The 24,666-nt window shown below is 43.4% G+C and overlaps 1 protein-coding gene across 1 annotated transcript; it reads right to left on the bottom strand.

Annotated features, from left to right (window-relative positions):
• Positions 1-469: 469 nt before the first annotated feature.
• On the bottom strand, positions 470-23,715 carry PPP2CB (protein phosphatase 2 catalytic subunit beta). Its single transcript, XM_069978131.1, has 7 exons — positions 23,231-23,715; positions 5,856-6,065; positions 4,814-4,987; positions 3,887-3,976; positions 2,437-2,598; positions 2,222-2,340; positions 470-1,188 (listed from the first exon to the last, which is right to left on the bottom strand). Exons 1-7 carry the CDS (start codon positions 23,330-23,332, stop codon positions 1,116-1,118), a joined length of 930 nt encoding a protein of 309 aa, XP_069834232.1. The 5' UTR covers positions 23,333-23,715; the 3' UTR covers positions 470-1,115.
• Positions 23,716-24,666: the final 951 nt, after the last annotated feature.

Here is a 24,666-nt window from a genome sequence, read left to right as displayed (position 1 = left end):
ATGATATAAAATAAAAGGTATAAAAACTGCAAAATTTACCCTTTACATCTGTGTAGAAAAGTCAAAATACAGAAATGGTGTCAAGGTAAACCTCTGCTCTTCTGTCTATTGGATCTTTATGGGATGTTCTCAAAAGGTGATGACCTTTTTCTGGCCATCTTTGTCACCGGTGCATGCACTCTAGGAATCTTGTCTTAGGGCTTATTCCCATGTCACATTTTATGGATGCTAGGGACGGGGAGGCCCTGTAGTGAAGGGTTTCGCCATCCGTCATGATGCATCAATATCATGCCAGGAGCAGGGAAACAGTTTGAATCTCGGCGGCACTGTACAGTACCACAAAGATTTAGAGTGAATCCAGTCTGTAGCACAGACCATAATCACAGAAGGTGCGAATGCCCCCTAAATTGGAGGGGAAAAACACCAACAGGTTAGTAACCTAAGTTTAAAAAGTACTCGCCACACATGCTGGAGGTCTACAATTGAGAGTTTATTTGTTCAAATACACCAAAGGAGCTGCAAGCACTTTCTTGACAAATATACAGAAAAACGTACATTAATGTTATGGCAAACACTCAGGTCAAATCTGTCCAATATATCTGTATTTTTTAAAAACAAAAATAATAAACTGTGGATGGTTAGGTTGTGCATTTTCTTAAAAATAACTCCAAATGTATTTGTCATGCCAGCTGATCACTACAACTAAAAATTTACAAAGTAGGTGCAAAGGAGGGTTAAAGGCCTTGCAACTTCCCCTGTACCAACTGTTTACACAGTTCAGTAGGAAACATAACTTATACAAATACGGCAGGCAAACTGACTAATGGACTGGGTAATGCATTTTGTATTCTAATCCGCAGTCTCAAATTGTGCTAAATGCTTTAACAACAGTATGGCACATTTTGGTCCGTGATGGTGTTTTAGCTTGTTTGGGAATATAAACTGGGGACAGTGTACTTCAGGGACAATAAGGACAGGGTGATGTAAAAGCAGATTCTGGATATTTAAATTATTTTGGTTTTCATTTGTTGGTTTGCATGTCTATATACAGACACATGTATGTTGTTTAAATGCCAAGTATAATTGCACAGATGAAGGCAATGTGTAGAGATTGCTTATAGGAAATAGTCAGGAGTGCGTCGAGTCACATGCGGCTCTCCACGCCGAGGAGCAGGATCAAATTGGAGACTGTGGGGAGAAAAATATACATATATCAGTTAACAATACTCAGAGATGAGAGTGTGTAATAACTAGAGATGAGCGAACTGGGTTCGGCATTTGATTAGCTGGGGCTGCTGGACTTGGATAAAGCTCTAAGGTTGTCTGGAAAACATGGATACAGCCAATGACTATATCCATGTTTTCCACATAGCCTTAGGGCCCGCTAATCAAATGCGGAACGTTCGGGTGGACTCGAGCATGCTCGAGGTTCGCTCATCTCTAGTAATAACATGAACGAAAGATTGCTTGTGAGAGGTATCAAAAAAGGTTCTCAAACCTATAGCAGTTTGATGCACAACTGAGTACTGCACACAGTTTTACCATGCAACATTTTTGTACAGGTTATCCTGTACAAGTCCGTGAGCCATACTGCAATTTCAGGCCTACACTAGGGCCTGTCTTTTTTACGGCACAGGTCACGGCTCTGTGCGTGTGTACAGACAGACCCCTTTCTCCAAGGAAGTGTTCCGAGAATTGCGGGGCACTAAGACGGCACATCTATAGTGTGGTTTGCATATATGGGCCGCACTATGGACTTGTGAAAGAGGCCTTAGGTAAAGGCAAGAACAGTGTGGGAGATGTGGTACTGCACAGAAACAGACAAATTACTTTTTATTTTATAAATTAAAAGTTTATTTTATCCATGGAAATCCTATGCAAAGAATCCACAGAGAGGGTGTGTTCTTACTGCGGAACATGCGTCAGACTCCGCTTGAAGTTCCTCCTATCCCATAGACCCAAAGATATTCTCAAAGGTAATCCGCCGTCTGCCCAAAGAATTGACACAAAGTTCCGCTGCATATTCCATAGTGGGAACATACTCTAGGTCAGTAACGTGACCCAAGGAGTGCACACACCTATCCTTTGTAGCTGCTATTCCTCAGGGCCCATGCTACACAAAAGGTACCTATGCCACTTGTTAGGTGTCACTGATCTATATACTGATTTGTGCTATTTTCATAACAGACACATGGTAAACTTAAAAATAAAAGTCACTTACAAGGAATATTTAAGGGTGTCATCCAGTTCCATTATAGCTGCCTGATTTCCACAACGATAACAATAGTTAGGTGCACTGAAAATGGTTACCACATTCCTGTCGTGACACCAGTTGTAGCCCTGTAAAAGACCACACAGCAAAGTTTACAGTAAGGTTTAAAAAAAAAAAAACACACACACACACACACACAACAGCATACTGATATTTTGACATACCTCCATTACAAGCTGATGAGCACGTGACACCAAGGTGAGTCCATTGGCATGGTTAAAGGTTTCGGAAATATCCTGTCCAAAAGTGTAACCAGCACCTCGAGGTGAAATACCCCAACCACCACGGTCATCTGGATCAGACCACAAAAGGTCACACATTGGGCCCTAATAGGAACAATAACCAAAGTTAAAGGAAAGGAAATACAGACATACATCGGGAGAGTCCTGTGAAAACTAGATCGGTAACAATTCAAGCAGCAAATTCTTGTAATGTTTTGGTTCTCACTAAAGTTTAGAAAACAGTGGAAACTATTTGTAACTAATGCAATGTACACAATATGTAACATAACATAGCCCCATCATAGGGAAACCTAAAGAATCAACATTCCTGGCAACCTTTAGCACAAAATATCACATCTTTTATGTATTTCACATATACGTGAAACACATCAGAAAAACAGACATATACGCAGCTATGCACATGTCTACATTTTCTTATGTATATGTTGAACACACACACACACATATATATATATATATATATATATATATATATATATATTTATTTCTATACAATTTTTGCATAATCATATTTGTCTTGTAAATTAAGTTGTATATTTCAGGTCAAAGCAAAGATAAAGAAGCATACCTCAAGCTTTATATTTCCATGTGTTTTCTACTGACTAATCTTAAAACACCCATGTCTTTCATGAAGAACAGAAAAGTGTGGCATGCTACGCTATTTTATCCCACAAAAAAAAAAATACACAGGCCTAAACAAAAGAGCTTTGCATGTTCTACCCAACAGTCTCTATGGGTATGTCGAGCAATACATTTCATGCTTTTAAAGGTATAAATTTGCTAGATAGGAAGACTGGCTAGTGGAAGGGGTCACCAATCCAAGTCCTAAGGGTGCCCATACACATTACAGGGCAGAAGCCTTCTGCATGCCAACTCTCACTTTCTTAGATTCCACGTCTTGGAAGTAAGCCTTCCGATATGGGATGGGGGGGGGGGGGGGGGGCACAGGCTAAATTGTGATCATCGCGCGTGATGACAAAAAGCTGTACAGTATCTCTGATATTGTGGAAACACTGTGCAGCTATGGGACAAAAAAAGTGGAAGACATTTAAAAAATAATGATCAATTTAGCTGACCAATGACAGACTTTGAAATTTTCAGTGCCACGTACTTTCCCAAACAAACTATTGATGGAATGATATGATGGCAACGATAAGCCATCTCCAGAGCAGTCTGGCTGCAACTTACCCCTCCCCAATGACAGTACATGAACATTTGGCTGTGTAGGGGGAAGGACGAGGAGAAACTGTTTGGAACGGCAGTTATTAAAAGTAGTGCCACAGTAATTTTTGGGGAAAGACTATTCTCAGAACATTCACAGCATGTCTGTCAGAAGCCTGGTGTCATTAGTAGTGTATGGCCAATGTAATACCTCATGTGGAACTTCTTGTAAGCGATCCAGAGCACGAATATGATCCAGCGTATCGATAGATGGAGAAAGGCCTCCATGAAGACAGAAGATCTAAAAAATTAGAAAAATTTAATTGAATGATACATTAATAGGAAATCTAGTATCAAGAGACCTATTCATGAACCAACAACGAGCACGAAGCAGTGAGGGGCTGCCCAGAGGACATAGCGGCGGTCTGCTGCCGCAGCCCCTAAGGCGTGGAACGACGGCCAGAAAACAGTTATTATTGGGATTGTGCATGTCGGCTGATCGTTGCTTTAAAACATGACATTACACAAAAGGATTATCGACCAAGTACGGAAGATAATCGCTTTGTATAATAGTACCCTACCAAAAGATGGTCAATTACCACTGGTTCTGGGGAGCACAATGTAGCACACTGGTGAAATTTGGCTATGGTCGCTAATTATTGACTTTGATCATTCTGCACAGAGATTTTTTTTTTCGCCACATTCAACTACATTTTTTTACATAACATGAAACAGGTGAGAATTTGCATCTCTTGTGTAAGGACAATACAGCAGCAATATGGCTGGTTGTTCTCAAGCTCCCATCATGTGTACAGCCATTCCGCTCAACTTGTCAGCTATAGTTTGGAATATGGTGCAGGCATAGACTTTTGATTTACCAATTACTTATGAGAATGAGCTTCCCAATACGCCTCCATAGCTTCCATCTCCACCATGAGACCTAACGCAATCCAGGTCATGAGGTTAACCTCATAATTAATAAGTCTATGGCACTGGGTCTCACACTGGATATGGGAGACATGGATATGCGGACAGAAGCTATAGTTGCATTATTATTGCAATTGGGTTGGGGGAAAAAAAAAAAAAAAAAAAGTTGAGCACAATTTTACAATTTGAAAATAACAAATACAACACATACCTGGCCATCAACTAAAGCCGTTAATGGTAAGTAGTCAAAGAGATCTGTGAAATACTTCCATACATTCGCATTCCCATACTTTCGTAGACACTCATCATAGAAGCCATAGACTTGAGTGATTTGTCGAGATTCATGGTTCCCTCTCAGTATTGTGATGCGTTCTGGGTAACGGACCTAGGAAGGGAACATATTGAAATGCCTATAATGCACACTTTTTATTTTGAAAATCTGAAAGCAATTACATGCTGTAGCAGATGAATGCTATTTTTAAAGATATTTTCATAGGACATAATAAAACCTGCATATTATTGGCCAATATGACATACACATGTCTAGAAAAAGGTAGGAGGCCCTCTGCTATCACAACAGTCTGATTTACTTGCAAAATGGTTTCATCAAGGTGGAGGAAGCCTTCCTTCAGAGAGTAAGTCAGTGATTACATAATAACATCCATAACATGTGCTGCAGCAGTGTCCGGAATCTTCTGTTACACCACCTCCCATGGCAGGGCTGGGACATCACTATATATAGTACAGTCTTGTACACACATACTTGTATAACCAGACTGTCCGCCTTTTTTTGCACAGCCCTGTGTGTTTGCAGCCATACATTTGCACAAGGTTGCTGGTTATTGCACAGTACTCTTTGTATATGTGTACTTCTCCCATCATCTGGCCCTGAAGGTGACCTCTTTCCTCCGGCACCATTGTCAGATATATTTTGGCAGTGCGCATAGTGTAATAAAGTATATTTCTATGTTTGGAAATAATTGCAGCCAGCCTGTCTACCAGGCACCTGTAAATTTATAAATTTTTATTTTTAAAAATGTAGAATATCTGTTAAAATTAAATAAACAGAAAATTGTGACAGCACACGTTAAGAGATCTGAAGCAATTCGGTTCAATGTAACAGTGTTATATTTGACAACGATCATACAGCAAACCACTTCAAAAGGTGTCAATAAAGGGTCATTTACATAAATATATTCTATTTTTTGAGGCCCTTGGTACATACACACTTTTACAAACACCTATTTTATTACCTTTAATGCTACAAGAAGAGTCACCGTCTCCACAGAGTAATAGCCTCTATCCACATAGTCTCCCATGAACAGGTAGTTAGTGTCTGGGGATTTTCCTCCAATTCTGAAGAGCTCCATGAGGTCATGAAACTGGCCATGGACATCTCCACATACGGTGACAGGGCAGCGGACATCCTGTACATTCGACTCTTTAGTAAGGATTTCTTTTGCCTAAATAAATAAAAACACAACCAAACAGAAGTATATGTTAAACCCAAATTGTCTGGTCCTGCATCTGTGTGTGTATTTTTTGACATTACAGTGAAATGACATGTTAAACTGCAGTATACACACATCCCCCTGCATGCTTACTATTCCTGTGCATTACAGGGCACATTACCCCACAGATAACCGACAGAAACTTCAGCAGATTTGCTTATGGAAAATCCATACCATATGAACATTGGGGGAGATTTATCAAACATGGTGTAAAGTGAAACTGGCTCAGTTGCCCCTAGCAACCAATCAGATTCCACCTTTCATTTTCCAAAGAGTCTGTGAGGAATGAAAGGTGGAATCTGATTGGTTGCTAGGGGCAACTGAGCCAGTTTCACTTTACACCATGTTTGATAAATCTCCCCCATAGCCTTTTAAGTCTCGAATTCAGAGCTAAAGAAGTGTTTTTCTTATCAATACACCGTAATGTCCTTGGGGAGAGTTACTTCCAATCTAATAGAATATGAAGATATTGTTCTCAGTATTTAGCAAGTCTCCAGGATTATTTGCACTGTTACAATGACCCTCTTTCTGCACGGCGTTGTACAAATCTAAACAGACCACTGGAGGGCAGCAATGGGTTACATACAATTCCACATATAACTATCATTAATGGGGAAAGGGATATCAGAAAATGACTCATTGCGCAGTTTTTATGTTAAAGTGAATATGGATTTAACTGATTGATAGATTCTAATAAGGCTGGGGACGGGGAGTGCAGCCATCCCTTTATTCTAAAGGTCCGCTGCCCCATTACTGATAACACTATTTTTCTTCATATGTAAATGAGGCTGCTCTTTGCACTGGGGGTGGTCCTGTAGCCTTCAGTCCCCGATACGCATGCTGGCTCATGCAGTGTGCCTCCTTATATTTACAACAGCACTCTCTGCCATCAGGAAGATGCAGGAAGCTGAGGGTGGGCAGGGTGGTGCATTGAGGGTTGTAAGATTGCCCCCCACTACTTAAAGTATTTACATATTAAGAAAATATGTAAATTTATACATGGTTCCGTGGCTCTGCACTCAAATTGGCATGTCAATTCTTTGAGCGGAGAGCCGCGAAGGCAGCACATTTACACAGGCAGGCGGGGTGCCGCGTGGAATTCTGCCACTATTACCCAGTGTGAACATACCCTTACAGAGCAGTGGAACTTCAAAATAAAGGGATGGACGCACTCCCTGTCCCCTGCTCTAGCAGCAGGTTAGATTTGTTTAACCTGCTGCCAGACTCAATGTTAACACATTTTTTTAAGAATTTCTGGTGATGTTATTTCTAATTTTTCATTTTACTATCTACAGTATATTATAAAGCAATCATGAACTCTGGCATTGTTTACTCTGGCCTGACAAGATGTCACTTCCTGTTCTGTACAGAAACTTGTCCAGTCTTCCACTAGCATCACAGAAACTGGCGATTCCTTTTAAATGCCTCAAAGAGGACCTGTCCACCGTATTTCTTCCAGGAGCACACAAGATAGCAGATGTTGCTGTGTGCAGAATTATCCAAACAATAAAATATACAACATAGCAACTTTTTTCCCTTCACTTACAACAGACTAAATTCCTCAGCTACAGATATTTGGTCACGTCCCAGAAAAAAAAAAAAAAAAAAAAAAGAAAAAACCTTCAGAAAAAAGTCATCTATCCAAAATGGTACCGATAAAAACTACTGAACAAAAAATTAGCCCTACAATAATTCCCAGATCCGTAGCTTTCTTAGGCCCCCTTCACACTTCAGGAAATATCCTGAAGGTTGTCAGTGTTCAATGTGACCCTATGGGTCAGGAAATCCTGACAGGAATTCCTGATAAGAAAAACGGACAGAATATCCTGGAGTGTGTCCATTTAGGAAAAAAGGTCAGGAAATTATAGAACCTGTCCTATTTCCATCAGGATTTCCTGTACAGGTGCCCCCATAGAAGTCTATGGGAGCTCAGGAAATCCTGAAGACATTACTGATTGTTTCCTGAACATAAAAACTTATTACTGTCAGAAAATCCTGAAGGTTTCCTGAAGACTTTTAGGGCCTCCCGATCAGGATTTCCGGACAGGAAAAACCTTACACTGAGGTGTGAATTGGGAACTCTTCTTATGACACAGCTCAGCATGGACTCTCTTTTTTTGTGGGAAAATGCATAGTTTTTATTATTTCTCCATCTCTACATTTCTATAACTTTATGATTTTATGTTTTTTTTTCCCAAGGCAGAGACAGAATACAGCAATTTTCTTTTTTTTTTTTAATGATTATTTTTTTCTACAGCATTCACAATGTTGTATATATAATTTTATAGTTTGGATGGCAATTTCATACTGACAGTGAAGCTCCCGTGATCCCAGTGTAGGGTCTAACATCAAAATTATTCTAACCCTGTCGTAAAAAGGCGCATGAGTTGGAATAAGGCCTATTAGTAACTACTGTTTCAGACCATAAAAAGCCTGTTAGGGTTCACCACCATTTTTAGGCCAGGTCATGGAAATTTTAAAGCTTTATAAATACCTAAAGTTCTCTAACCTTGTCCCAAAAACATCAGCCATTGGCTCTTCTAAACAGCTGCCAAACACTCTGAAAATAAAACTGGTTAGAGCCCACAAAGCGGGAAAACGCCAATCTGTGGACAGACCTTTATAGGAGGAGAACGTGCAAGACGGACCAAGAAATCTCACAGAACTAGAAAACTTTAGCGAGAATTGAAGAAACACTTGGCTGGCTACAAAAACACCAAAGTTTTGCTTTTTCGTTCTTTTAAAAAAGTAAATGATGAAAACAAAAAAGTATTTGCTTAAAATTCAAAGGGAAGGTGTCAACTTTAACGCTATGCCTTCTGGAGATTATTTCATCTGCAACTTGCTTAACTATTCACAGTAATCATATTTTTGGCCAAAGGTGTCCAAACTTTTGCCTGCCACTGTATATACACACGCATAGCAATAGCAAGCACAGGCTTATATCTATATTACAGCAGCTGCTGGCCTGTATAATACATTGCATATGCTGTACATGTAGCAGCATGCGCATGGTACAGCGGCAGTAGTATTGTGGGTGCCCTGGGTAGGCCAGTGATGGACCGCTCTTGCTTAGTATACTTAGAGGGTAACAGAACTGCTAATTGCTCCTAAGTCCTCAAAGCAGTCAGCAGCGTCCACCATTGCCTACCTACCACTAGTGTTGAGCAGAGAGGCCGAATTGTTTGGGTTCAGCAATGCTCTCCGATCCTGCAGGCTTGGCATTAAATTTCCCTGCAGCCTTAGGGTATGATCACACTGAATAATAGGCAAGTACTCAGCGAGGAATTAGTTTAGGTTGACACTATGAAATCCGCTCAAAAGTTCTGGTGGATTCCTTGGCCCATACCCGTTGACGGTGGTGCGCCTCTTTGCCCGTGCCATAGACATCATTCTATGGCCGGGCCTATTCCGCGTTCTGACGAATGATATGTCTATTCTTTCGGCGGAACGTGGAATAGGCCCGGCCATAGAATGGTACAAGCCATGGAATCCGCCAAAACTTCTCTGCGCGGATTCCGTAGTGTGAACCTACCCTTATGTAGAAAAGTTTTCTGCTTGAAATTCTTCGCTTATTAATCTCTGGCAGAATAGGAGCAGAATTCGAGTGGAATGCAGATCCGCGGCAGAATCCTATAAAAATCAATGGGACAATACTAAGTTCATATTTTACGGGCCGAATTTGAAGTGGATTCAGACGCTGATTCCGCATGTATTCCTCAGTGAGAACATACCCTTAGGGAGACCTGGAAAACATGGATACAGCCTATGTATCCATGTTTTTCAGGACTTCCTGGGGCTGCATCCAGGGAATCTAATGCCGAGCGTGTAGGTTCACAGAGCGTTGCTGAACCCAAACAATTAAGCCTCTCAGCTCAACACTACTCATCACAAATGTCAGTAACTGTACACTATTCAATAATCATTGCTGAATCACATACCAGCGATCCTAATTACAGAGTGTTCAGTCAGTGACAGTAATGTTAAGCAGGGCTGGGCTAGAACAAAATATAATGCACAAGATGTGCTTAAAGGGAACCTGTCACCCCTCACATTCATTAATTCTGGGCGTCGGACTCACCTATGCAGTGCACGCGCCGGGCTTCCGACAAGGGTATCTCCGTCCCTGGGCCGGCTCCGGGAGTGGGACTTGGAGAGATGGGGTATGTATCTGGGGCTCTAGTGGGAGGGGGGGGGGGGTAGGGGAGGTGTCGTCGGGCCTCCACCCCGGCACGGTGGGGTGGCAGGTTCCCTTTAATTTTGGTTTTATTTCAAATAATGCTTCCTACTCTTAACTACACTCACATTAACCCTTAGGGGACACAGCCAGTTTTCATTTTTGCGATTTCCTTTTTTCCTCCTCATGTATATAAGGCCATAGCGCATGCATTTTTCCACCTAGAGACCCAGATGAACCCTTTATTTTTTGTGCCACTAAGGCTGCATTCCCACGTTCCGTGATCCTGACGGATCACGGACGTGAAATGCATGTACCGGAGTCCCCCCGCGCCCGGACAGCATCTGTAATTAGATGCTGGGAGTGGGGGAGACTGTATTCACAAGCGCCGCGCTGTAGTAACAGCACCACACGGCTGATTCATTACAGCGCAGCACTTGTGAATACAGTCTCCCCCGCTCCCAGCATCTAATTACAGATGCTGTCCGGGCGCGGGGGGACTCTGGTACATGCATTTCACATGACCTGACGGATCACGGAACGTGGGAATGCAGCCTAACTGTACTTTGCAGCCAAGTCGAGCAGCTGCTGCAGCCAAGAGCAATAGAACACAGAGCCGGGATACGTGGCATTACAACGCAGACCACGGCCCGGTACAGATGTGGGAAACGCCCCCCCCCCCCCTGCGATCCTGTCGTTGGGGGAGGGGGGGCATCCCCCACTACACCACCAATGATGGGGGGCAGCAAGCATTTAAATGCAGCTGTCAACTTTGACAGCTGCATCTAAATGCCTAATTAGTGGGCCCGGCGATCGGACCATGCCCACTAATAGCCACGGTCCCGGGCTGCATATAGCATCAGGGATCGCGGCAGTTCAGAGTGGGGTCGCCAAGCGGCACCCCTATAAACTCCCCTAGCGACGGCAGGACTACCATTCACACAAACAGTGTTTTTAGCTGCATGTTTTTCATGCTACAATTTCTGAAGCTAAAAACATGCAATGTGTTTGGTTTTATTCTTGTTTTAGAGATTTAAATTTTTATGGGACAAAAATATGCTTCATAAGCACTGACCCTCAGGCTGGGGCTACACAGCGGCTACCAGTCACGGAACCAGGGTGGAGCTGTGTTTGTAAGAATGTAGCTTTGTTTGTTTCCTAATACTGGATAACCCCTTTAGGCTATGTTCCCACACAGTATTTTGGTCAGCATTTTGCAACCAAAACCAGGAGTGGATTGAAAACTCAGAAAGGCTATGCTCCCACACTGTTGAAATTGAGTGGATGGCCGCCATTTAATGGCAAACAATTGCCGTTATTTTAAAACAATGGCCATTGTTTTGAAATAAAGGCTATTTGCCATTAAATGACGTCCATCCACTCAATTTCAACACTGTGGAAACATAGCCTTTCTGAGTTTTCAATACACTCCTGATTTTGGTTGCAAAATACTGAGCAAAAATACTGTGTAGCCCAAAGAAATATTTCCTACTACAGAAAACCATTTGCATGGCCACTGTAATCCATATTTTTCTACCACCATAGATACACAATAAGGTAAGTCCGGGCCTATGGATAGGGCTTCCATGCTTACTGGTCACAAATATGTAAACTATGCAGAGAAAATAGCATGCAGTGGCTGCAGTGTAATCCTCTTTGCAGAATTATTAAAAAAAAAATAAGTAAACTCCACAGCAAGTCTAAGTAAATGGATTCTTCAAGTCCAGGCACAATACATCAGACTGACTGGGTCAATGTGATTAACCTTTTAGCTCAGCTGGATGCAGCTGCTGGAGCTGGCATAAAATGGGTTATGCAAACAGTTTTTCTGTCGACAGTCATATGAGGGTTTGTACTATGTAACATATTAAGGGGGGGGGGGAAGTGCACTTTATATAGCATTCAGTCAGTATAAATGATAAGTGAACTTTATTCTGAAAAAATGTTTCTCTTTCAAACGAACGGGTGGCAGAAAGTTATACAAATTTTTAATTTACTCCTATGTAAAAATACTCCAAAAAAGTAATCCAGCATTATCAGCTGCTGTATGTCCTGCAGGAAGTGGTGGATTCTTTTCAGTCTGACACAGTGCTCTCTGCTGCCACCTCTGTCCATGTCAGGGGCTGTCCAGAGCAGGACAGGGATTTGCTACTGCTCTGGAAGTTCCTGTCAAGAACAGGAACTAGAAAACTTTGAGATTTTTAATAGAAGTAAATTTCAAATCTATAAATTTTTTTAAAACCAGTTTATCTGAAAGTGAAAACATTTCACCAAAGTCCCCCTTTAGCTAAATTTGCTTAGCACCACCAAATTCCCACACACTATCTTTCTCTATCTATAGTTGTTTAGATGTATTTTTTACTTTTTTTTTTCTTAGACTTTCTTGTACAGTAACTTACTCCTTAAACAGCTATTGGCTAAATGTTTGCTAGCTCTCCCTACCCCAATACACACGAATATTTTTTATCGACCATTCATTTGTTATCAATGCAATGAGAGAAGTAAAACAGTGCCACAAAGCATACAAGAAAGTCCATTCCTTAAATGACTGAATACAGAGATGTTGTGGCAAAACCTTAAAGGGCACCCCCAAGTGAGCTTTTTTTTTTTTTTTTTTTAATGACGTACAACACTGACATTTTCTAATAAACATCACTTCTAAATTCCAAACACCCGTCCTCCCCGGCACAGGAAACTAGACATTAAGTAGTGGATTCCTGCTCCTTCTCCAGCATGAAACTTAAGACTGGTGAATGACAGATGGTGACATAACTGAGCGGGAGGGGATGGAGCTCACAGAAAACATACAGCCACGCCCCCTGTGACATCACAGGACAATGCAGCGTCATAGGAGAGAAGGAGAGGGAGAGATTTTCCATTTGCTGTCATAGGTGAAGCCCAGAGAAGCTGCTGAAACCAGTACTATTGGTGATAACACTATATTAGTTATACATCTTACTGGATACTGGAGTCCCTAAAGTCTGTATAAACAGGATTTAAAAAAAAAAAATGTAATTATATAATTCCTAACTTTATTTACATAGATAAATTGGATTTTGGAGTTTGTTTAATACACACCTGTGGACACAGACGCGTGTGGTATGTATGGACTTCTCACACACCGGTCCACACTGCGTTTGTACAGTCCATTTAACAGATCAGTTTTTAAATGGTTACTTTTAACCTACACAAAAACGTGGTCAGCCACATTTTTGTGTACAAAAAAAAAAAAAAAAAAAGGGAAAAAGCATCAGGTTAGATCCTTTTGACAGAAGAAGTTGACAGAAAAACATATCCAAAAGGATTGCACACAACTGCACCCGTTGTTTTCCCTAAAACATACGTTAAACAGACTGAAAAAACGCTGTGCAAATCCAGCCTTTGTTTTTCCAGAGCACTTTTTTTTTACATTTTTGCATAAGGGCACTTGACATGGCAATTTATTGGGAGGATTCCGCTAAAAAAATCCCATAAAAGTTACTGGGGCTTTGAATTTCTGCTTTCCACACGCATTCTGCAACTCAAGAAGAAATTTTCCTCAAAAAAATTTCCTCTTCAATTCCTCACCGTGAACATACCCCTCAAGTCTCCTAGATTAATTGAAATACTGACTTGAAGGGACACCACTTTGTCTAAGTGGTGTGAGAACTATTCTGCATATCGTAAAAAAAAATAAAAAAAAATTTAAAAGTCAAAATCAGCAAGACAAATTCCACATTGATTATCTCAAAACTGTTCTTGCAGTGAGTAAACACTTCCAAAAAACAAAAATCTCCACTTTCTCAATGATCCTTGGCTGTTTACCTATTGTAAATGAAAAGTGAAGGGGTGGCCAACCACTCTCTCATATGGCCGATAACTATTCTTCCCAATGTTTCCTACACAAGCAGGCTCAGCTGAGCAAGGAAACGTCTGAACGCCGGTCACTGAAGCTTCCTCCAGTAACTTCTCTATGTAAACATTGTGAAATACACTGTGCCTGAGACCTATGCCTCCATGACGGCCTATACTTATGCTCAGTGCATGAACTGGGAGCTTTCCTGGTGCATTCAGAATGTTATATCCTGTAGGGGAGATAGAGAACACAGCGAGTTGCGCCTCTACTCCTCAGCGAGTGCACACGCATCTGGCATATGGGTTGTCATGGAGCTCAGTGAGCTGCCTAATTCTAAAAATACTTCTGAGACGACACAATATCACATTTATTCTAAGTAAAGAGCGATTCAAGCCGGGGACGGGCACGTATTATCTGACTGTTCAAGAGGCTAAACAACTCTATCGCTCTTCTGTCTAGGGTTAGATGGCCTCTAAGTGTCCCTACCAAGGACGAACAAGCCCTGGAGCTGGAGAGAAGGAGAAGAAAAACCTTCCAGTATCTAGCAATGAAAATCTTAAAGACACCAAGTCTGTTGCTTATCGCTTGGAAATAGTGTCGAGTGGATCTGTCAAAATGTTCAGGTCCAGCAACATTATCCAAACCCGAACGCTCGGCCTTTGACTCCTGGAGGATACAGAAGTTGGATGCCGTCCTAGGAAGCCCTGGAAAACATGACGGATCCAGCTATAGACTGTATCAATGTGTATCAGGCAGCCCTAGGGTGGCATCTAACATCTGCATCAATAGCAACCACTACACTTGAAAGTTTAGAAATAATAAACTCTAAGATCTGAAGAGGTCAGGTTCATAAACAGAGGATTCTGCTCTATATACCGCCCACTCAGCCATTCAATAGTAGAGGCAGGACACCACTACAGCCGCTGAATGGCTGAGGGGGTCACCACTTCATGTCTCAATACCAGGAAGTGGTCGCACACCGTAGGACCACAGCGGCTGAATGTGGGCAGCAGTGCTGGAGCCAGGGAGGTTTAGTGGATGTTATTTTTTTCACCCACCCCTTCCCTGGGAATTCTGAAAAAAAGGGTCCTGGCCGGACTACCCATTTAGTAAAAAAAGACAATGAACAACAGCGTGTAAGCATGGGTGCAAACAGGCCTAGGAGTGGGTCAGCCAGTATAAGATCGCTATACCGTGACCACTGCAGAAATATCCGGGAAGCCTTACAAAGCCATTCTACAGCTCAAGGACTCCTTCATTTGGGGGTAATGGCTCTCAGGAATCGATGACTCCACCAGGACACAGGAACAACTCACTGCACAAGTCATAGAAACGCTCTCCAAGAAAATCAATGCTCTTCTCGGGATAGAACAAATATGAACGTGAACTAATACTGTATGGACAAAGGAGAAAAAGCAAAAAGACTGAAAATCAGGCATAAAGCAGACACAGCATTGCACAGCAGCACGATCCTGCCAGCAGAAGTCCGGGGGATCAGCGATCACATAGAAACTCTTAAGTGCTGCCTTAAAAGGGAACGTATCACCTTGAGACAAGTACTAGAACATGTTCTTTTTTTCTTATGTTTCTATTTTCTGTACATTATGGAAGCTGCCATCTTGCCCGAACTGTTTTAACAGCATTTAGAGAAATGCTTTACAGCCAAGCCCCAAGGATCATAGGCTACAATAGACAGGACCTGATCAATTAGAATGAATTGATGATGAGAGAGGCTTCTGGGTATGCTTAGGACCTTTATAGAGGTCATTCTGACTTAAGAGCAGAAGCTATTGTAGGCACCTGTTACCTATATGCCCTTTTATACAGCCCAATGCTCAGCTGCTGCAGTGCACAGCACAGTCGATGGAGAAGCTAAACTGCATGAACAATCACTGTATCGTTTGTTTGGCCATTAGCATTATTTTAGCATTAATACTTTACCCACCCGTAGCTTTCCATCTTTCCAATATCAATGTATTATGGATTCTGCACAGTTTTGCTGTTATCTAGATGCATTCACCCCCACCAAACGCATAGAATCATCAAATCTCAGTCCAGCCCGACACCACTCCCTGCTCCTGGCCCGCACCCTCCGAGTCGGCATCACGTGTCCTCAGTCTCTTCAATGGGCAGGGTTAATGCTTCTAACCCAGAACACTGAAGTGAGGGAGGACAGGGAGACAGTGACAGCTGCTGATCACCCCCCCCCCAGGTCACCGGCACCGTGTGCCCCCCCCTCCCCTTGAGCTCATCTGTGGCCCCCACACTGTGCCCCCGTGCTCACCCACAGCCCAGCCCCCCCCAGTCACATGCAGCCCCCTCACCCGCGGCCCCCCTCAGTCACCTGCAGCCCCCTCTCCCGTTCACCTGCGGCCCACCGCGGCTAACTTGCGGTTCCCCTGTCACCTGCGACCCATGCCCCGCTCACCCGTGGCGCCCCGTCACCTTCGGCCCCTGCCCCGCTTACTCGCAGCCCCCCCCTCAGTCATCTGGGCCCCGCTCACCCACGGCTACCTTGCAGCCCCCATCACTCCCCCACGGCTACCTTGCGGCCCCTGTCAACCTGCGGCCCCTGTCCCACTCGGCTCTGCTACGTCACTTGGATCTGCTACGTCATAGACCAATCAGACATAAGCATTGCATGATGGGAGATGTAGCCTTCTGCCCGGCGCCATGTTGGATATAGATCGGCTTTTTAGAAAACTTGTAACTATGGAACAGAAGCAGCTAGAAAGACGGGAGACGGCTCAAAATACTCAGGGGGACTGGGGGGAATACCCCTTTAACATACATTGTTATCGGCCGCACATCCCCTGTTTATGACCAAGAGAGATGCACGACCAATAACAGTAAGTCTTATAGGCACAAGAAACACCCACTAGTCGGCTGATCTCTGACACTTCCACACAGGCCGATTATAGGCTAAAAGAGTATTCCTCCGAACACATGGTGCATATAATCGGTCCGTATAGGACAGCCTTAACGTGAAGCATCTAACCTAATATGATTTTAAAAAACAATATTTAGGAAAAACCACAGCCATTTACAAGCTGTATTTCCACATGTTTTTTGGACCTGACTTTCTACCTTAGTCCTAACAGGCAGTATTCACATATGGTTACACATGTCCATATGATAGTTACCAACTCACTGCTGTAGATACACATAGACAAGCAAGCACAACAGGATAAAAGTAGAGATTTTGTCTCTGAAAGATGTCATCCATATTAAATTCATTGATATTAAAGATTGCTTGCCAAATAGCAACCACTACACTTGAAAGCGGTAGTAAAAATGATAAACTCCAAGATCTGAAGCTGCCCCCTGATAGATCAGGCTCATAAACAAAGGAAATCTATATACTACTTTGTAAACAGCATTTGTTTACGGCAGGTTTGTTAACAACTTTGATTTTTTTTTTCTATAGACAACTTGTACAAATGCAACAAATTAAAAAAATGTTCTGGGCAAAAAATAATACAGAAGTGAAGAAGATTACACATAGTGTGTGACTGAAACTTCAAAACACCTAGAGGATAATGACTGTCACAATGACTTCAAAAGGGAAGAGACTGTCAACATGCTCATCTACAGATAACTGAGAAGAGGACCTCTACGCTATTAAAGGGGTTATCCAGTGCTACAAAAACATGGCCACTTTATTTCAGAGACAACACGACTCTTGTCTCCAGTTCAGGTGCGGTTTGCAATTAAAGGGGTTATCCAGCGCTACAAAAACATGGCCACTTTCCCCCTACTGTTGTCTCCAGTTTGGGTGGGGTTTTGAAACTCAGTTCCATTGAAGTAAATGGAGCTTAATTGCAAACCATACCTGAACTGGAGACAACAGTAGGGGGAAAAGTGGCCATGTTCTTGTAGCACTGGATAACCTTTTTAAGCTCCATTCACTTCAATAGAACTGAGCAGCAAAACCCCGCCCAAGCTGGAGATAAGAGTGGGGCTGTCTCTAGAGGAAAGTGGCCATGTTTTTGTTGCGCTGGATAACCCCTTTAAGACCTGTATTACAGAACTCTGATGTTGCTCTGTCATTCCTCCTGGAAATATATGAATAAATTGGGTGTTACCATCCCACTTGCCAATGGTATATGTCTGACACAATCCACTCTGGTCTGTCAGTTTCACATTAAATAGAGGCACAACTTGTATAGTTAATACAATTAAAGGGGAACCGTCAGCAGGTTATGGCCCTATTACACGGGCCGATTATTGTGGGAAAAATCATTATATCGTTCAAATTTAAACAATAATTGTTCTGTGGAATTCGAGGCAACGATCGAAAAATCGATCGTTAGATCTGAACCTAGAATTATCGTAAATCGTTTGCTGTAATTCCACATTTGTTCGCTCAAGTTCCGCATTTTTTCACTAGTCGTTCAGTGGAATTGCACATTGTCCATTGTTTTGCTGGGATCAGATAAAATAAACGATCGCAGTAACGATCGTAACTAACGTCCATCGTTCTGTGTAATATGGTAAATGATTTCAGATTAATGATAATCTCGTTTGCAATCATTTATCGTTAGTTGTTAATCGTTAAAAATTGCTCCGTGTAATAGGACCCTTAGACGAATCTAACCTCCTTCAGCACTGCTCCACCCCCACAGCGTCATCCGGCCTGCCTGCTCCATTGATAATCAATAAAGCGGGCAAGCCGATGAAGCTGTGGGAGTTGGGCTGTGCTCCCAGCTAAAGATAACACCAACTAACAGTGTGGGACTGGCGTCAAGGATGAAAGTTGGGGACATGCCTTTCTCCTCAGCGTCCCAGGTGCGCTAGGGGGCTATCAGCAGGTTAGATTTGTCTAACCTGCTGATTGTTCACCTTTAAAAAAGAAATGTCCTTCAAGCTCAACCAGGGAGCTTTAAAGCCATACTCCACTCAAAAATAACTTTAGTTGTGTTGATGCCCATGGGGATAACATAACAGACCATTCATACCTGTCTGTGCTCCCCAAGTGTCCTCCTACGTCATCTTCGGGTGCTTGGCTGAGCAATTCCACCTCCACATCAGAGATGGACTTACCTAAGGGTGCCATTCAGCCAATCACTGGCCACAGCGCTGTCCTATCTCAGTCAGTGATTGGCTGATCAGGCTGTCATCCCTAAACAAGTCTATTTTGGAAGTGAAGGCGGGATTGCTCAGCCGGGGATCCGAAGATAATCTAGGACACCAGGGAAGCACAAAGGTAAGAATAGACTATATATTATGTTATCCCCAATAGCAGCAAATGGGGTCTAAGACCTGTAACGTCACGTTTTGTCGCACAGCTTTATCAGAAGCGCACAAAGTTAAACAGCATAGAAATTTTGAAGTTTTTTTTTCTATAATGGTGCATTTACACAGATTTATCTGACAGATTTGTGAAGTCAAAGCCAGGAACAGACTAACCAGTGAACAGCTCATAAAGGAATGACTGAGATATCTCCTCTTTTGCAATCCATTCCTGGTTTTGGCTTAAAAATCTGTCAGATAAATCTCTGTGTAAACGCACCCTTAAAAAACTTTATTAAAAGAATTTAGAACACATGATGGTGTATAGAGGACCTGCATTCTTTATGATATGTCAATCTTTTTCTTGTGCTGTTCCTCTCTTATTCCTCCTGGCAATGTATGAATAAATTTACCAATGGACGTCACTATTCCACATATCAGAAAGACGGAGCTGGATTCAGTATTAGCAGGTTACTTGTATTTACTATTCCTGGGGTCTGCGGCTATCATACATGGTATATTATTTCTGGGATCTGCGGCTATCATATGGGTAGGCTATTCCTGGGGTTAGCGGCTATCATACACATATACTATTCCTGGGATCCATGGCTATCATACATGTTTACTACTCCTGAGATCTGTGGCTATGATACGTGTATACAATTCCTGGGATCCGCAGCTATCATACGTGTATATAATTCCTGGGATCCGCAGCTATCATATGTGTATACTATTCCTAGGATTGGCAACTATCATACGTGTATACAACTCCTGGGATCCGCAGCTATCATACGTGTATACTATTCCTAGGATTGCAGCTATCATACGTGTATACTACTCCTGGTTTGTGCAGCTATGATACGTGTATACTATTCCTGGTATATGTGGCTATCATACGTGTATACTATTCCTGGTATATGTGGCTATCATACACGTATACTACTCCTGGTTTGTGCAGCTATGATACGTGTATACTACTCCTGGGATCCACGGCAATCATACATGTATACCATTCCTATACAGTTATCATAACATGTATATTATTCCTGGGGTCTGCGGCTATAATATTTGCATACTACTCCTAGGATCTGTGGCTATCACACATGTATACTACTCATAGGATCTGTGGATATCACACATGTATACTACTCCTAGGATCTGTGGATATCACACATGTATACTACTCCTAGGAACCATGGCTATCATACATGTATACTACTCCTGGGATCCACAGCTATCATGCATGTATACTATTCATGGGATCTTTGGCTATCACACATGTATACTATTTCTGGCATGCGCGGCTATCATACATGTATACTACTCCTAGTATATGCAGCTATCATACATGTATACTACTCCTAGTATATGCAGCTATCATACATGTATACTACTCCTAGCATATGCAGCTATCATACATGTATACTACTCTTAGCATATGCAGCTATCATACATGTATACTACTCCAGGAATCTGCGGCTATCATATATGTATACTATTCCTGGGTTCCGCCACTATCACACATGTATACTATTTAACGTTGTGCGTTTCTGATAACGTTACAGGTCTTAGGCCACATTACTGCTTTTATTCCCACTGTACATGGCTGGTATATAGATGTATACTGCAGCAGGACCAGTGAGATTACTGGATGCATGTGGTCTACTAGTAAGTATCTCAGGTCCAGTTCCCAGACGGACTGTGCTTTTGAGTATCACAATAAAATAAAGAAGGGGGTATAGTAGACTACATATAGTCTGACAGAGATAAGGCAAGGTATCTTTCAGCTTGTATCCCGCCAAACACCTGCGACAATAAACAAGAACAAGACTTGACAGGTTGTCACATAGTTTGAGTCAGGATCGGCCCTTATAGTTTTAGTAGATGATCAGCAGCACAAACCACGAGTGCAGTCAGCCACAGTACATGGACAGCCGCCATTGCTAAGCACCATCAGCACTAAGGTTTCAGCGCCCAGAGTACAAGATGGCTGCTACACCCCAGTTGAGATTTTTAACCCCCAGTACTATCCTTAAAAATAAGCTGGATGGATGCTGGAGGACAGTGAGCCTCCCAGCTGTAGTACTGTAGCCAAGTGCAAGGCCCAGCTGTGTATGTCTCCCACAGGCTCCAGGAGAGCATCACCAGGGACATTAGAGCTGCTCACTGATACTATTCCTGGCGTAGGCAGCAGCTATCATCCATGTATACTATTCCGGGTATACGCCGCTATCATCCAGGTATACTATTCCTGGTATACGCAGCTATCATCCATGTATACTATTCCGGGTATACGCCGCTATCATCCAGGTATACTATTCCTGGTATACGCAGCTATCATCCATGTATACTATTCCTGGTATACGCCACTATCATACAGGTATACTATTCCTGGTATACGCAGCTATCATCCATGTATACTATTCCTGGTATACACAGCTATCATACAGGTATACTATTTCTGGTATACGCAGCTATCATACAGGTATACTATTTCTGGTATACGCAGCTATCATCCATGTATACTATTCCTGGTATACACAGCTATCATACAGGTATACTATTTCTGGTATACGCAGCTATCATACAGGTATACTATTTCTGGTATACGCAGCTATCATCCATGTATACTAATCCTGGTATACACAGCTATCATCCATGTATACTATTCCTGGTATACGCAGCTATCATACAGGTATACTATTTCTGGTATACGCAGCTATCATCCATGTATACTAATCCTGGTATACGCCGCTATCATACAGGTATCCTATTCCTGGTATACGCAGCTACATCCATGTATACTATTCCTGGTATACGCAGCTATCATCCATGTATACTAATCCTGGTATACGCCACTATCATACAGGTATACTATTCCTGGTATACGCAGCTACATCCATGTATACTAATCCTGGTATACGCCGCTATCATACAGGTATACTATTCCTGGTATACGCAGCTACATCCATGTATACTATTCCTGGTATACGCCGCTATCATCCATGTATACTATTCCTGGTATACGCAGCTATCATACATGTATACTATTCCTGGTATACACCGCTATCATACATGTATACTATTCCTGGTATATGCAGCTGGTATATATGGGGCTCTGATACGTGTATACTATTCCTGGTATATGCAACTATCACACATGTATACTACTCCTGGGATCCGCAGCTATATACCTCTCCTCATTACGTCAGGCAGGATACATGTATACTACTCCTGGGATCCGCAGCTATATACCGCTCCTCAGTCAGGCAGGATACATGTATACCACTCCTGGGATCCACAACTATATACCTCTCCTCATTACGTCAGGCAGGATACATGTATACCACTCCTGGGATCCACAACTATATACCTCTCCTCATTACGTCAGGCAGGATACATGTATACTACTTCTGGTATATGCAGCTATATACCTCTCCTCATTACGTCAGGCAGGATACATGTATACTACTTCTGGTATATGCAGCTATATACCTCTCCTCATTACGTCAGGCAGGATACATGTATACCACTCCTGGGATCCGCAGCTATATACCTCTCCTCAGTCAGGCAGGATACATGTATACCACTCCTGGGATCCGCAGCTATATACCTCTCCTCATTACGTCAGGCAGGATACATGTATACCACTCCTGGGATCCGCAGCTATATACCTCTCCTCATTACGTCAGGCAGGATACATGTGGGAGGACCCCCGCATACAGCCCCACCACCGGCCCCCGTTCTCCGCCGCTGACTATGTGCTGTCCCGGCCCCGGAGCGGCTGCACACCGGTCACCCTGTAATCTCCCATATCCCGCACAGCAGCCGCGCCATGTGAATGACGGTGCGGCTCCGCAGCAGGCCGCTCACCTTCTCGCACAGGGTGCGCACTTGGCTCTCGTTCAGCTGTTTGCAGTCGTTCAGCTGCTCGATCCACTGGTCCAGCTCCTTGGTGAACGTCTTGTCCTCCATGTCCGGCCGCTCGCCGAGCCCCCCCGGGACACACACAATACCACACAGTCAGCCCGTCCCCTCCTGTCACATACACACACGCCGTCACACCCTCCCAGCCGCCGGGGCCTCCTCCGGGCACTGCGTCGGTCACAGTTACGGCCTCACGCCCGGGCAGATGTGTCAGAGGACGAGGCCGCCGCACCGCTGCTGCGTCGTTCCCTTCCTCCGTCTCATTCAATCTCGCCTTCACCCCCACAGCCGGGAGCGAGCACCGAGGAGGGGGCCGTCAGCGGTTCCGCGCGGAACGAGGGGAGGGCTGGAGGCCGCGTGCGCGTTCAAGACGACAGGATGGTAAACACCAGCGGAAGACGCAGCAACGCCGGGAGCGCGCCCGCATCACTCAGCGCAGCAAAGGAAGGGGAGTCGCGCTTTACGTATCGCGTTGCCAGGGAGTGTGTGACGCATGCGCACTGGGAAGCTGTAGCAAAGCAGCTTTTTTTTTTTTTTTAACGCTCTTTATTAGCAGTGGAACAATGTCAATTTCTCCACAATGTCAGGCCTATGTGTTATGGTGGTCAGCCTGCGGTTTCTCGCATAATAGAGCCGGCACCGGCACAGGGTCAGGAAACAAGAATCACACATGATACTTTCAGTACTAGTCTGTAAAGAAGAGGGGACATGTATTGGTTTCTGGTCCTTATCTCTCCTGCATTAAAAAGAAAAAATCCTGTAATTACCTAGCAGAAAATAATGGGGGGGGGTTTAAGGGCTTTTGACTTTTTTTAATCTGCCTGTTTTGCGTATTCACCCAAATGTTTGCATAATCCAGGATTAGGGTGTGTTCACACTATGGAATCCGGGTGGATAACACCTCGGTCGCACGTATCTCCAACCGTGCCACAGACTCCATTCTATGGTCAGATGAATTCCGCCATCTGCCGAAAGAACGGACAAGTCAATTCTTTCGTCAGGCCGCGGAATCTGCCCGACTGTAGGATGGAGTCTATGGCACAGGCGGGGATACGGGCGCGAGCGACGGAATCCACAGTGGATTATCCTCCCCTATTCTGTGGTGTGAACCCACCCTAAGGGCCTGATCGTTCATTTAGGACCAGACCTAAAATCATCGTTCCCCCACCGCGCATCGCTACGTTTAAATAGCGGTGCGCAGCGGGCGACCGACGATTTGACAGGCTGCAGCATCATACATTACCTGTCAGGTCTTCTCGGCGCTGTCTTCATCCCCGGGTCCCGCGCGCTCTATCTTCAGAATGGCCGGTCAGCTGACGGAGCGCTCAGCCAATCACAGGCCAGGACCGCCGCGACCTGTGATTGGCTGAGTTTGGCCGGTC

The sequence above is a fragment of the Dendropsophus ebraccatus genome, chromosome 7 (assembly GCF_027789765.1).
Source record: "Dendropsophus ebraccatus isolate aDenEbr1 chromosome 7, aDenEbr1.pat, whole genome shotgun sequence".
Taxonomy (NCBI): Eukaryota; Metazoa; Chordata; class Amphibia; order Anura; family Hylidae; genus Dendropsophus; species Dendropsophus ebraccatus.
Note: the sequence above shows the minus strand (reverse complement) of the source record. Positions and strands in the feature narration are given on the sequence as shown.